This window comes from Phoenix dactylifera, unplaced genomic scaffold (assembly GCF_009389715.1).
Source record: "Phoenix dactylifera cultivar Barhee BC4 unplaced genomic scaffold, palm_55x_up_171113_PBpolish2nd_filt_p 002602F, whole genome shotgun sequence".
NCBI lineage: Eukaryota > Viridiplantae > Streptophyta > Magnoliopsida > Arecales > Arecaceae > Phoenix > Phoenix dactylifera.
Genome location: NW_024069768.1, coordinates 11437 through 25107, shown reverse-complemented (window position 1 = coordinate 25107; position 13671 = coordinate 11437). Strand labels below are relative to the sequence as shown.

The following is a 13671-nucleotide window of genomic DNA, read 5'->3' as shown; positions in this document are numbered from 1 at the left end:
AAATCATATGATTTTTTTGCATGTTAGCAATTTAGTGATAGTAGATCACATTCCTAAGCTCGGATTGTTGATGTGGGACCCTAGCATCCAATTCAAAAAAGGTGTAATACTATAAGAGTTACACTAGGTGTAACCTGATCCTGACCCCTTCTTTGAGATGGAAATCCAATATAATTTTTTTCAAGGTAGATTGCATGAAGTATACAGTAGAAAATCAGATGAGTTCCCTAAGACAAATCCTTCCAATCACTTACAGCAATTGAAAAATGCATTATATGGCCTCAAGCAGGATCCTAATGTATTGTTTAATGAACTTTAGCAGCTCTTCTCTCATATAAACATTGATGAAGCCAAGTTAGAAAATCTTAATTCTTTCTTATCTTCTGTAAGTGTACTTTCTCGTACATAATCTAGTCATCATTACAGGCAAGGATGAAGTTAAAATATTCTACAATACATGATAGTGTTTGTACTAGATTACATTATGAAAAAATCCAGATTTTTATGTTGCCTTTTGGCATGAAATTTGATCATAACACAAATCTTAACTGCTCATACTGTTCTTGATATACTATGCTGCAGTGATTGGAAAAAGACAGATCAATCAGCACCCCTATTTTCAGATATAAATTAATAGCGATGTCCACTAGCCAACTATTGCAGTATGATGGGCCTTAGGCCACATCTAAAAGCCTGTTCTGATTTTTGTAATTAATCAGTGTCCCAAATGTTATATGATTTCCAAAAAAATATAAACCAACAAACAAAGAGGATATCATGCCTTATCCATAGAGCACTCAATCAGGGTCGCTTGATAATCTACCACACAGTTGGTGCAACCTACAATCGATTACTACAGGTGTAAATTAATTTCATAATAATCAATTATGGTGCGATTGATTAGACACTTCAGCAAATATTCATCATCCCAAAAGATCATCATAGAAGTATACGAACGCAAAACAGAACATGATAGATATCTTATTAACGAAGCCTAATCAATGAAATATAACTAGTGCAGCAAACTAAAAATAACCACAACAAAACAATAAAAAAAATATTGCCAGTAATCTCGGGTTCCAAGGATATAATAGATGGCAACGATGGCAATGATGATGGGTGGAGATAATGATTGATGGACGAAGAAACGTGGGCTGGGCAAAAGATAGTGATAGAACTAGTCGGATACTTACCTCTGCGAGTTTGGTCCCTCCAATCCAATAAGAATCTTCAGGCCGCGCTCCACCAAGGTATTGAGATGAAAAATGACAGGGTCAAGAAGGTAGCTCCAAGAAGAAATAGATCAAGAAGCAAGATGAAAATGGAAGAAAAAGGGTCTCTCAAGGCTTCACCCACAGTGGCACTCACCTTTCTAGGGTTTCTTCTTCTCTTTTTTGGTTGTTGTCCTCTTTTTATACGCCGAGTTACTGTTTCATGATAAGTAACTGGGTCGGGTTACTGTTCCGTGAACAGTAACGGGTCGGGTTACTATTTTGTGAACAGTAATGGGGTCGGGTTACTGTTCTTTTTTTTTTTTGTTCTTTCTTTTTTCTTTTCTAACTTTCTTCCTCCCTTCTTCCATACATTTAACATGCACAATTCTATTTCCAAGATTATCATCCATCCTCCTCCGTTCCTAGAGATGAGTGATGACCGTGGGCATTGAAGAAAGGCTAAAGCTCAAGCAATTAAGTGTGGTGATTTGGAGTTGGGTTAGGCTTCCTATCACACCTAGGTGGACCATTTTTACTTGGCAGTACTAGTACATGACTCGACTGAAAATCCAAGTCTAAACATGATTTTAGATGGAAAACACAGAAACAACAAAAAATATAAAGTATAAACTATGTATAAGATGGAATCTTGAGACTACATCAACAGTCTACCTTTCTTATGATAATTTGACTAGATGTGATGTACAAGAAGCAGAAAAACATTGCATGCCTTCTTCCAGTTATTTCATTTCATGAACATCTAAAAACTGTAGTTGCTCAACTCAGTATTGAAGTAGAGTGCCAATCAAGTTGACATTTTAAAAGATCAATGGCTGCAGGACGCACCTTCAACAATAAAATTTATACAAAAATGCACATATCCTTAGGTAACATACATACAACAAAATGTAAACATTAAGAAATTATAACAGATATAACGAAACACAATCATGTAATTACTGGAATTCTTTGCAAAAGATAAACTTATTCTCAGGAAACTAAAAGGAAATGAAAAACTAAAATTGTAAGATAACACCATAGCAATTTTAAGATTCTAATTACAGAATTACAGGATAGTATCTCAAAAAGCGAGCTACTTAAGGGCCTGTCTAAATGCCTGCCTTATGTTTTCGTATAATAAGTGGCAAGGGGTTGAGAAAACAGGGTGAGAAGTTAAATGGGTAGGAACCAGACAACTAGCCCCACAATCCAGAGATTTCTATTATACAATAAATTGCCTTTGAATTGCATTGACCCTTAAATCTTGGGATGGCAGGATCTAGAGCCTCCACAGATCCTTCCGACTTCCCCCTTTCCCTGCCATAATTTCCTCAGCCATTCCCGACTTTTTGTTTTTTTCTGTGTTTTTGTGAGTAGGAGAGATGTAGATATCAAACAGACAGGATTTTGGATTTTGGCCTCCAAATAGGTCAGCCCTCAAAGGAACATACCTGAGGCACAATGCGCTTGAAGGTCCTGAACTTTCCCACAAAAGTATCCAGAATGCGCCCCTAAAAGTGAAAAGAAAATGAAGACATATAGATCAGTTGACTATGATAGGATTAATAGATATAGGATAAACATATGCTGGCACCTAGTAGGAAATTGTTATTCATCCGTAATATATTAGGATAGTGATGATTTACAGATCCATACCAACAAAACTCGTGCTTCATCCATGCTTGGTTGGTCGACACCTTTCTCATAAATTGGTTCAACCTAAGACGCAAGCAGCCACGCCAAAAAGTTATCATAAAAGTAAACACATCAGCCACAATGAAATCTTGGTTTCATTTTATTTTAAAATTTAATCATAGTAATGCAATATGCATCTATTTGAAATGTGAAATATCATGTCATTAAATCCATTCTAATCCTCCAAGCAATAATAAATGTTCTCACCAGATTAAGCAACAGACGGGCAGAAGTTGTCTGAATGGCAAGGGTTAAGGATGAATCATGCATATTTCTTGAGAATAGATATGTAATACGAGAAAGCTGCATAACAATAAATAGTTGTCAGGTTTAATAGAAACTGGAGCATACTGCAATTCCCAAGGTCAGTAAATTATGATGGTGAAACTTCAAGCAATATGGATACAAAAAGAAGCACGGACTGAGTAGGTATTGCTCATAAATGAACAGCTATAATGCATTAGTAACCCACAAGAAACAAAGAAAGATTTAATTAATTAGCTCATCCATCCTCTACTATTGGCTAACAAAATATTCCCTAAAACCATCATTATTCACCACTTTCACCGAAAATAAAGCAGGGATCCAAAGATAGTCCATTAAACTTTGTAGTGGCTGCATGAAGTGTGAATAAAATGTTTTCATGTAATCCATTTCAAAGATCAAAAAAGGCAAAACAATGGCCGCGTGCATGATGATAAAAATCTGTTTAAAGGTGGTAAATAATATCACTTGAAAAGCCAACTAAAAGTTGGGCATTGAACCTTACAAAGCTTGTCCACTAATTGAAAGACGTGTGCTTTGAACTCTCAAGACACAGAGACCAAAAATTTGTGGGACGAGGAGTACTGGTAGCATGGCTTAGCTGTCACAATATTAGTCATTTGATGTTATTAAATTTGTTCATATATTTAGGATGGTTATTGGAGCAAATTTACTTCTCCCCAGTGAATAAAAGGTTTTCATTACATTAATTCAGCAAGTTAGTCTTACTCATCAATTGGTCAGCTTTATGACACAAAAATACAGTCCAAGACTTTGCTAACTTTCAAATATTAACTCAAATTCTGTCAACCTTCTATGACTTGGGCATCGAACTTTGATCAACTCAATCTATGCAATAAAGAGAACTGCCATGAAACCATGTAGCCAAACCTTTCTGTTTATTTATTATCTATTTTATTATTAAAAGCAAACTCCAGAGCAATGCATAAGGGGGGAACAGAGAGCATCCCTCCACACCATATGCATCGCACATGGCATATGCTGGCGTAATTTAACCTCCTCCAACCATCAAGAAACCATCCACACTTTCCTTTTGGAAAGAATTTAAACACGGGAAAGATATTCACAACATTCAAAAATTCACCCAAACTCTTTCAAAATGTTCTAGCCTCTAATATTTCCTTGTCCCCAAAAACTGAACCCATTCTTCCATTTAAACAAATTAATCATACAGCAATATGAAAGTATCCGTATTTCTTAAGGTCAATCTCTAATAGCATTCTTCTCATCCATGAGTTCATTACAGATGTTTTTAATACAAGGTTGACGTCAAAAAGGACTTTCTTAAGGTAGATCTGGAAAAGATTTAGGATACAACAACTAGAAATTACATTTGGCATAACATCATGTTTGATAAAATTTGGACAAGCTTATGAATGCCTTCCTTTTCTATATTGGCTTTTCCACATATTTCATTGATAGCAATAAGCATTTGAGGCAATGAAACCCCCATCTGCTTATTTATTAATCATTCCTATGGAATTCATTGTTGCTTTGGAGATTAAAGTTATCAATGTCTGAGAACTTCGGTTGTCAGCACACTTATATCACTCATTTAATCATTCAAGAAGACCTTTTTAGTCTTCATAGGGATTGATTCCTCCAGTTAAATGCCTCAAAATTGTTATCGTATAATAAACCAGTGACGAAGTAAAGAAAAGGCTAATTCTTAGTAAAACATTGCAAGAACACAGGAGACTTTGTTTTTATTTGGATTACAGCAATCTCTATCCAATATATTGATCTTTGACTTACTACTGGCTGCTTGAAAAATCATGTTTGTGTTCTGTTATAGGATCTAGAATTAAGAGATGACTAGGGAATTTCATTTCTTCAGTGATCATATGGAATCTGGTTAAGCAGTTCCATATAGTAGCAAAACTTATCAGGTTGTTCCTTTCCATATTGTTAAAAAAAAATCTCATTCTTATAGCAAACATGTTTTACAATTTTCTAATAGCAGATCTCACACTAGCAGATAGTCCTTGTTGTTCCAATAAAAAGGGAGTGTGGGCACCAGAAGCGCTTATCCACTTACCATACTAATCTAACTTATGCCCATTTCTTTGTCAAACCATGTAAATATTGGATTCAGCAAAGAAACCAACTTTTATGATCAATCTAAATAAATTATGCAGCAAACTTCTCACTGATAATGACAATAGCACCTAGAACCTGAAGCACTTTAATCTCTCCACTATAGCAAACTTTAGCTACATGCACACAAATCACAATCAATTAAGCTAGAACCAACAAAGGAGAGCTCAGCAAGAAGGATTGAAAGGGCAAGAATAAGAAGAATCCCACAGAGATGCTTATTTCTAGTTCAGAATCCCAAATCACCTTATATAGTTGCAGTCACACCCCCCTCCAACATTTTAACAATGGCTGATGTCATCATCTTCTTCTTTTGTTGCACAATAGAAGTCGTGAAATCTAACATAGTAAAGCAAAGATCTTGATATATCTCAAAGAACAGCACAAGCATATCCTTATTTTTTACTTTTAGTTTATAAATTATGACATCCTATTTATATATTGACATTTCAATCTCTCTAGCTACTTCAAGTACGATGATTCTCCTTTGTGTTTGATGAGATAGAAGATAGAATCTAGAATCAAGGAATTACAAGGAAATTTCATGTCATTTTTGGATAATAGAGAATTGAATGAAGATTAGATGGTTCTATGTAGTTTCCATGCGATTAGATTTCTGCTATCCATATACATAAGAAAACTCCCAAGCTAATAGAAAAGCTGTTCGTCAATTTTCTGTACAGCTCTTACACTACCAGATAGTCCCTTCATCCCTTGTTTGTAGGATAAAAGAGAAGCATGGGCCTCAGAAGTTCTAATCCACCCATCTTACAAGCCAAGAACCTTATCTCTAAACAAATTTTTATACTACCATCATAATTTATTAAATTTACATCGGTTTCTACGCCATGTATTTGTTTTATTCAATTTGGTAATAAATCTTAGGATTTCTCTTCCTCGAAACCAAAGAAAACCCTATTCTTACGATCAATTTAGATATATACCAAAGCAAAATTCTATCATATAACAAGGCAACTCCCATAACTTGAAGACAGCTTCACCTCTAGCTGTAGCAAATTATATCAAGACACTTTAACTAAGAAATGTAACATGCATATCACTTCAGGTTAAACCAATAAATGAGAAAGGGAGCTTGCATAAATGATGAGAAGGGCCAAGGATGGGATTAAGCCCACCAAGATACCTATTTCCAATTAGGAACCATCAATCATATTACATAGCATAGATATACCTCTCCCTAACATTATAATCATAGGTCACACTATCTTCTTTTTCGAAACAATAAGAGGCTGCAAAACCTAGCATGACTCCATAAAATTTAAGGCACTTTCGAGTAAGGAATGTTGCAGGCACTTCCACCAAGCATGTTATTCACTTAGAAATAGCACAAGTTACACAAAAATGTATAACAGGGCAAGAAGTCTGGCAGCAATCTGAATTGTCAGATGTTCTGTGCTTCCCTCAACCCGGTTATATTTATGCTAAGGACCTCGTATAATATCATCAAACATAAAGCTACCTCAACGGGTAATGAATTAAGCAAATGAAACTTTGTAGGTAACTACATGAACACATAAATCACCACTGAGCAACTTAGGGAAAGCTGCAAGCCTTGAGTTGCCAATGAAATGTCCATAGCAGAAGGCCCATTTTATTAGAATTCAAATTTGATGAACTTGAATATTAAGTGTAAAGGAAGTCAATCCGCTAGTAACAGTCTTTATCATTGTGAAAATTTGGTTTACGTTAAGAAATTTGCACAATCTAAAACAAGATTCAACAAGGTGTCGTCTTCTACAAAAGGCGAGATCTCACTAACAACCACTACCTAATAACAACACCCTGCAAAGATTGGAAGATCCATTTGTTCCAAATACGATGATGGACTCTAGCTTGCTTGCTTTGCGAAGGATAAACCCCATCAATTTGGTGAGCATTCAATAAAGGGAAAGCATGAATTGCAGCAAAGAAGAGCATTGATATAGAAACTCCTCTATCAATATTCATGAACTAACTCCAAAATAAAGGTATAGATCAAGAATCACAATTTAGCTCTATGTAAGAGAACTAGAGAACAGATGAAAGCATCTTGTTATCTTTCCTTGGAGCTAGCAATCGCCACATCAACTAGAACTAGATTCATAACACTCCAGAAAAAATCAGAAATGGAGAGTACAGCTTAATTGATAGTAGGGTTCCCACTGATAGAGATGCACAAACCCCTATTCTCGGCTAATATAATAAACAGATGGCACATGACCTAGCTTATGGAGTAAATATAGAAGAGTTGAAAGAGCTTTTGACATGCTAGAGCCACTTGATGGGAAATGAGGATTCAACAATTTAACCAAGAAAAGCTATTCAAGACCAAATGGAGCACCTCATGCACTTCAAGTACTAAACCACATCTCATACTCTTAACGTTATTAGGGTAGCTTTAAATATTAAGTAGGGGTTCCTGTCAAGTAAAAGGGAAACAGATATATTCAGAAAAGGCCAAAAATCTAATATAAAAGTCCATACTAAAATAACACAGCATTGCACTTTTGCTATGAGCATCGAGTCTCATTCATACATAGGAAGGTTAATTTTTTGCGCTGATTGGATGGCAAGATGCGAAAGACATATAACCAGAAGATGGTTTGGCAACAACACCTGCCAATGGCTTATGTGGATACTTGATTAATAAGCTTAAAGCTAATTATTACTAAAAAAATTAAGTAATGCATTTTAGAAACTGGTGGCAAAAAAAAAAGACCATCGTCAAGAAAGTATCAATTTTCCAAATGACAACAGCAATATATAAGAAAATTTTATCTTCTTTCTAATTTTAAACAGCATATATAAAACAAAGCATATAACATTGTCATGCAAATATACAACAGAAAAACTGAAATAGAACAAGATGAAAGATTCTAAAGGTTCATAGGAAAACCAGCATGGAATCTATTTTATGATTTCATAACTCTAAAGCCATTGGAACACCTCACCAAAAGAAAGACAAGCAGAAAAGTCCATACAATGAGGCAAGGTCTAACACTAAAAATGAGATTAAAATAGAACCTGAGGAAGTGAAAGGTCCCCTCGAACATAATGCACCATCTCTGCGAGAATGGTATAAGCCAACGGTCTTAATGTCTCAATACAAACTCGGCCAGTCCCAATTAGAACCCTGAAACAACAAAGCTTCCAGTTCAGTAAACCAATAATACAATGATGCCGAGGTGAATATACAAGTCAAGAAAACTTCATGACAAGAGACACATCAATGTTCAAAGTGATAACGCATGAGATAGGTACTTCTTTCACAAGAAGATGCCAGTAGCTTATGACATTTATCAAGGCAAAACAACAACACATGCGAGCATCTTTATAAGTTATTGCATGTTCATATAAATTGCACCAGTTCCTTGAGTGAACAATTTCATTCATAAAAAAGGCTGCATATAGCTCAGGATTAAGATGGAATAAGACCACCTTAACCTGCTTAGTCTGTTGCAAAAGCAGCATCCCTTCTAGCATGAAAAAATTAAACAATATATCTGCACCAGAAGAGTAGAAGCAAGCTTTACAAAAACTGTCAAATGTTGTTACTAAATACCTTTCTTCCAAAAGCATGTCAATAAGAGGAAACAGCCCTCGTCTGAATTCCGAGTTGAGAACATGCTTCATGGCTAGTAGCAGCTCCTGCAATGATGATGCAATCAAGAAACTCAGATTTTCTTTTTTATATTTAGAAAAAAAAACGTTCCTTTTTCAAGACAATGGGTTAGATGAATCATAAGGTAAACCAATGTATGCCCAGCCCCTGACCTTTCTAATGGAAACCGAGTCGGGGCAGGTAACAAGCAAATTAACAATGCTCTTGCACATGTGCTCCTCATGAGGCCTAAAGTACTCGGCATGACTCTTCAGCAGATAAGTAAGAAAAGAGAGCGTCTGAACGAAAAAAAATACAAGAAAAGATCAGAGTAAGATACCAAATCAACTCAAATAAACATGAAGCATAGGAATGGTGCAGGAAGAAAAAAGCGAAGACATACCTTAACCTGCGCACCCTTTAACTCCACAAACTGGGTCTTGAGGTGGGAAGGGACCTTGTCGGGCCCGGGGATGGAGATGGCGGTGACCATGAGGGGAAGGAGATAGGGTATGTTGGTCTGCACTAGCTTGGTGTAGAGCTGGAATAGGAACATCACGACGAGGGGGCTCTCAGTGACGATCTTGAACGAGCGCGTGCTCGGGTTGAGCTGCCCAGCCCCAACATAAGGCACCACCCCGGCCCGCCGCCGCTTCCTGGGGCCTCGTCCAAGCCACCGTCATCGGCCGCAGCGGCGGATGATGAAGCGGGTGCGGCAGCGGCGGGGCCAGAAGAAGAAGAGAGGGAAGGGGCAGGAAGGGGGCTGTTGTTGTTGTTGTTGTTGCTGAAGAAGTGGGAGACGGTGGAGGGGAAGTTGCGGTAGATGGTGCCGACAAAGTCGAGGAAGGGCTGGACTTCGGCCTCGACGGTGGGGCGGAAGTTGCGGAGGAGGTCGAAGATGATGCGGATGGAGATGAGGGCGTTGTCCTCGTTGTCGTGGGTGAGGACCTGGAGGGAGAGCTTGAGGAGGTCCTGGACGAAGGGCCGGAGGACCTCGCTGTGGGGGAGGCGGTTCAGGATCTCCACCACCACGTTGCGAAGCTTGTGCTCGGCGCTCTCCGTGAACTGGGGTTTCGTCAGGTGGGTCAGGATCACCGAGAAGGCACGGAAGTAGCACTTGAGGAAGTTGAGGTACTCCGACGTGTGGGCGATCTCCAGGCTATCCCGCACCTCCATCACCATCTGCAGCCGAAGCTGCACCGCTGTTGTTTTTGTTCGTTGTCCGATTCCAGCACAAAAAAGAAAGCAACACAAGCATCAGAATCGGAATTAACGCAGTCATGGATGGAATTCCAAGTTCTTGGAGAGAAATCGATATCAAGAACGAAAACGAGAGGAGGATTCCTTACGGAGTTCGGGCTCGACGAGGCGCTGGGCGTGCTGCTCGTAGTTCAGGATGGGAGCCATTCTGGCTTCGTGGGAACTGAAACCTAGCCCCCAAAGGAGGAGGCTAGGGTTTATGAAGACGATGGAAGAGGGAACGGGTTCCTCGGAGGTTTTTTTGGAATTTTTTCACTCTTTTGCTTTCCTCTGCTTTCCGTTTCTGTTTCCTCGTGGCATGCTCTCCTTATTTCTGTCGTTGCGAGGTTTTTGGTTTCGCTCGGTGGACTGGGGGCTGGAACGAGAAGGTAGGATGCATTTACAGAGAAATTAGTTCGGCGTAGCCTGGGTTAGGGTAGGACCGTAGGAGGAGATAGTTTCCGCGCGAAAGAATGATTGATCTCTCTCTATCCGCACGAATCCTGAACTAGTTATTGTGCGATCCAACGATTGGCATAAAAAAAAAAGATGAATATTCATGGGCAAAACGATGCAACTCAAACCCTAAGAAATACGGTCGTTTCCTAATTTTAGCATGGCCGCGCCCGGTGCACCGCATCGCTTGACGGCTAGGGCCCACAGAAAATACTGGTTCCGCATTGGCAAAATTAAAAATGTAATTTTATATTCTTTATAAAAAAAAAGTCATTGATCAATGCAAGCTTAGAAATTAAATTATATTGAGTAAAAATAGATATTTTAATGCAATAAAGTAATATGCACATAAGTAATAAGAAGTGAAAGAAATCAAGAAATTGATTGAGACATTACAAAACATAAAATTAGAAGTAGTAAGAACTGAATTACATGGAATGAATTAGGATATATTATATATAGAGAGGGGGATGGGGGCAGATAATAGCATAAATGGAAAATGGAACTTTAATGATAAATAGAACTTTAATGAAAAGACTTCTAAAAATGTTTAAAAGGATGCAATCTATCCAACAAAAAACATTTAAAACAAAGCCATCTATTAATCCACATATAATTGTTTCAAAAAAAAAGAAGGTCCAAATACCTTCATTTTTGTGCTGCATAAATTGAAGAGATTTCTATTTAGAGTGATAAATAGAATATTAATTGAAAGACTTCTAAAAATTTTTAAGAGCCTGCCATCTATTCAGCAAAAAATTCTTAAGATAAAATCATCTATTAATCTTTTCTTATAAATTTTTGTAGGAGTATTTTAGAAAAATTAAAAAGCTCCAAATACCTTTGTCTGTATGCCGTATAGACTGAAGCGATATCTATTTATAATAATAAATAGAACTTTAATTGAAAAACTTCTAAAAATTTTTAAATAAGAATTGAGATAGATAAGGGAATATTGATTATAAATAAAAAGGGGTAATAAACCCAAGAATAATATAAAAATATTATGGGAGGCATACAAAAAGAACTAATTCCTACATCTTCTACCTCAAAAAACTCATGCCACTCGCCACCACTTCACCAAGCACCAAGTCATTAGCATTCTGCTGTCTTCCTCTGGATCTCAAATTTCTCCTTTTTAGCTACTATAAAAATAGGGGGAAAACCCATTTTGATTCTATAAGTTCCTGCCTGGATATCACATGGTTAAATGATTACAAAATAGTAATGCAAATTGGTCATTACATATTATCCAATTCAAGAGATTTTGAAACAACTTGGATGAAGACATAGATAAAGCAATCTCATTGCTCTGATGTGTTTGCTAAATGACGGGTGGAACATCACAATTTTGTCATTTATTCATTGGCAGAGGATCTTACCCTTAGTAGCTTTCATTGAAATATTAACATTTTTGTTTGAATTATGCACATAGTCTAATATAATATAATATAAAGTTGGCCTTTCATCGGAGATTGTATATAACATTAGCAAGCGTACATGAACTATACATACTAAAAGCATACTACCTATTCGGCAAAAAATCTTTAAGATAAAATCATCTATTAATTTTTTGTCTTTTTTTAATACAAATCTATTGATCTTTTCTTAGAAAATTCAACATATGGATATTTCAAGAAAATTAAGAAATCCCAAACACTCTTTTGTGCCACATAAATTAAAGAGTTATCTATTTAGAATGATAAATAGACATTTAATGAAAAGATTTTGAAAAAAATCTAAAAGGATGCAATCTATCCAACAAAAAACCATTAAGATAAAGCCATCTATTAATCCATATATAATTGTTTCAAGAAAATAAAGAAGGTCTAAATATCTTCATTTTTTGTGCTGCATAAATTGAAGAGATCTCTATTTACAGTGATAAATAGAATATTAATTGAAAGACTTCTAAAAATTTTTAAGAGCCCACCATCTATTCAGCAAAAAAATCTTAAGATAAAATCATCTATTAATCTTTTCTTAGAAAATTTTGTAGGAGTATTTTAGAAAAATTAAGAAGCTCCAAACATCTTTATCATGTATGCCGCATAGATTGAAGAAATATCTATTTAGAGTAATAAATAGAACTTTAATTGAACAACTTCTAAAAATTTTCAAATAAGAATTGAGAGAGATATGGGAATATTGATTATAAATAAAAAGGGGTAATAAACCCAAGAAGAATATAAAAATATTGTGGGAGGCATACAAAAAGAACTAGTTCCTACATCTTCTGCCCCAAAAGAATCATGCCATTCGCCACCGCTTCACCAAGCACCATATCATTAGCCTTCTTCTATCATCCTCTGGATCTCAAATTTCTCCTTTTTAGCTACTATGAAAATAGGGAGGAAACCCATTTTGATTCTATAAGTTCCTGCCTAAATATCACATGGTTAAATGATTACAAAATAGTAATGCAAATTGGTCATTACATATCATCCAATTCAAGAGATCTTGAAACAACTTGGATGAAGACATAGATAAAGCAATCTCATTGCTCTGATGTGTTTGCTAAATGACGGGTGGAGCATCACAATTTTGTCATTTATTCATTGGCAGAGGATCTTACCCTTAGTAGCTTTCATTGAAATATCAACATTTTTATTTAAATTATGCACATAGTTTAATATAATATAATATAAAAGTTGATCTTTCAGCAGGGATTGTATTATAACACCAACATTAGCAAGCGTACATGAGAAATATTGTCAACTGTATATAGTAAATGCATACTACCTATTTGGCCAAAAATCTTTAAGATAAAATCATCTATTAATTTTGTCTTTTTTTTATACAAATCTATTGATCTTTTTTTAGAAAATTCAACGTATGGATATTTCAAGAAAATTAAGAAATCCCAAACACTCTTCTGTGCCACATAGATTAAAGAGTTATCTATTCAGAATGATAAATAGACATTTAATAAAAAGATTTTGAAAAATGTCTAAAAGGATGCAATCTATCCAACAAAAAATCATGAAGACAAAGCCATCTATTAATCCACATATAATTGTTTCAAGAAAATTAAGAAGGTCTAAATATCTTCATTTTTTGTGCTGCATAAATTGAAGAGATCCC

General features: G+C 36.1%; 1 protein-coding gene across 1 annotated transcript; it reads right to left on the bottom strand.

The window, feature by feature from the left end:
- Window positions 1-2542: 2542 nt before the first annotated feature.
- LOC120109719 (probable transcription-associated protein 1) lies at window positions 2543-9517 on the bottom strand. The gene is made up of 7 exons (XM_039123430.1): window positions 9296-9517; window positions 9066-9191; window positions 8854-8939; window positions 8316-8424; window positions 3117-3212; window positions 2871-2933; window positions 2543-2725 (listed from the first exon to the last, which is right to left on the bottom strand). The coding sequence occupies exons 1-7, from the start codon at window positions 9446-9448 to the stop codon at window positions 2645-2647; spliced, it is 714 nt and encodes a 237-aa protein (XP_038979358.1). The 5' UTR covers window positions 9449-9517; the 3' UTR covers window positions 2543-2644.
- Window positions 9518-13671: the final 4154 nt, after the last annotated feature.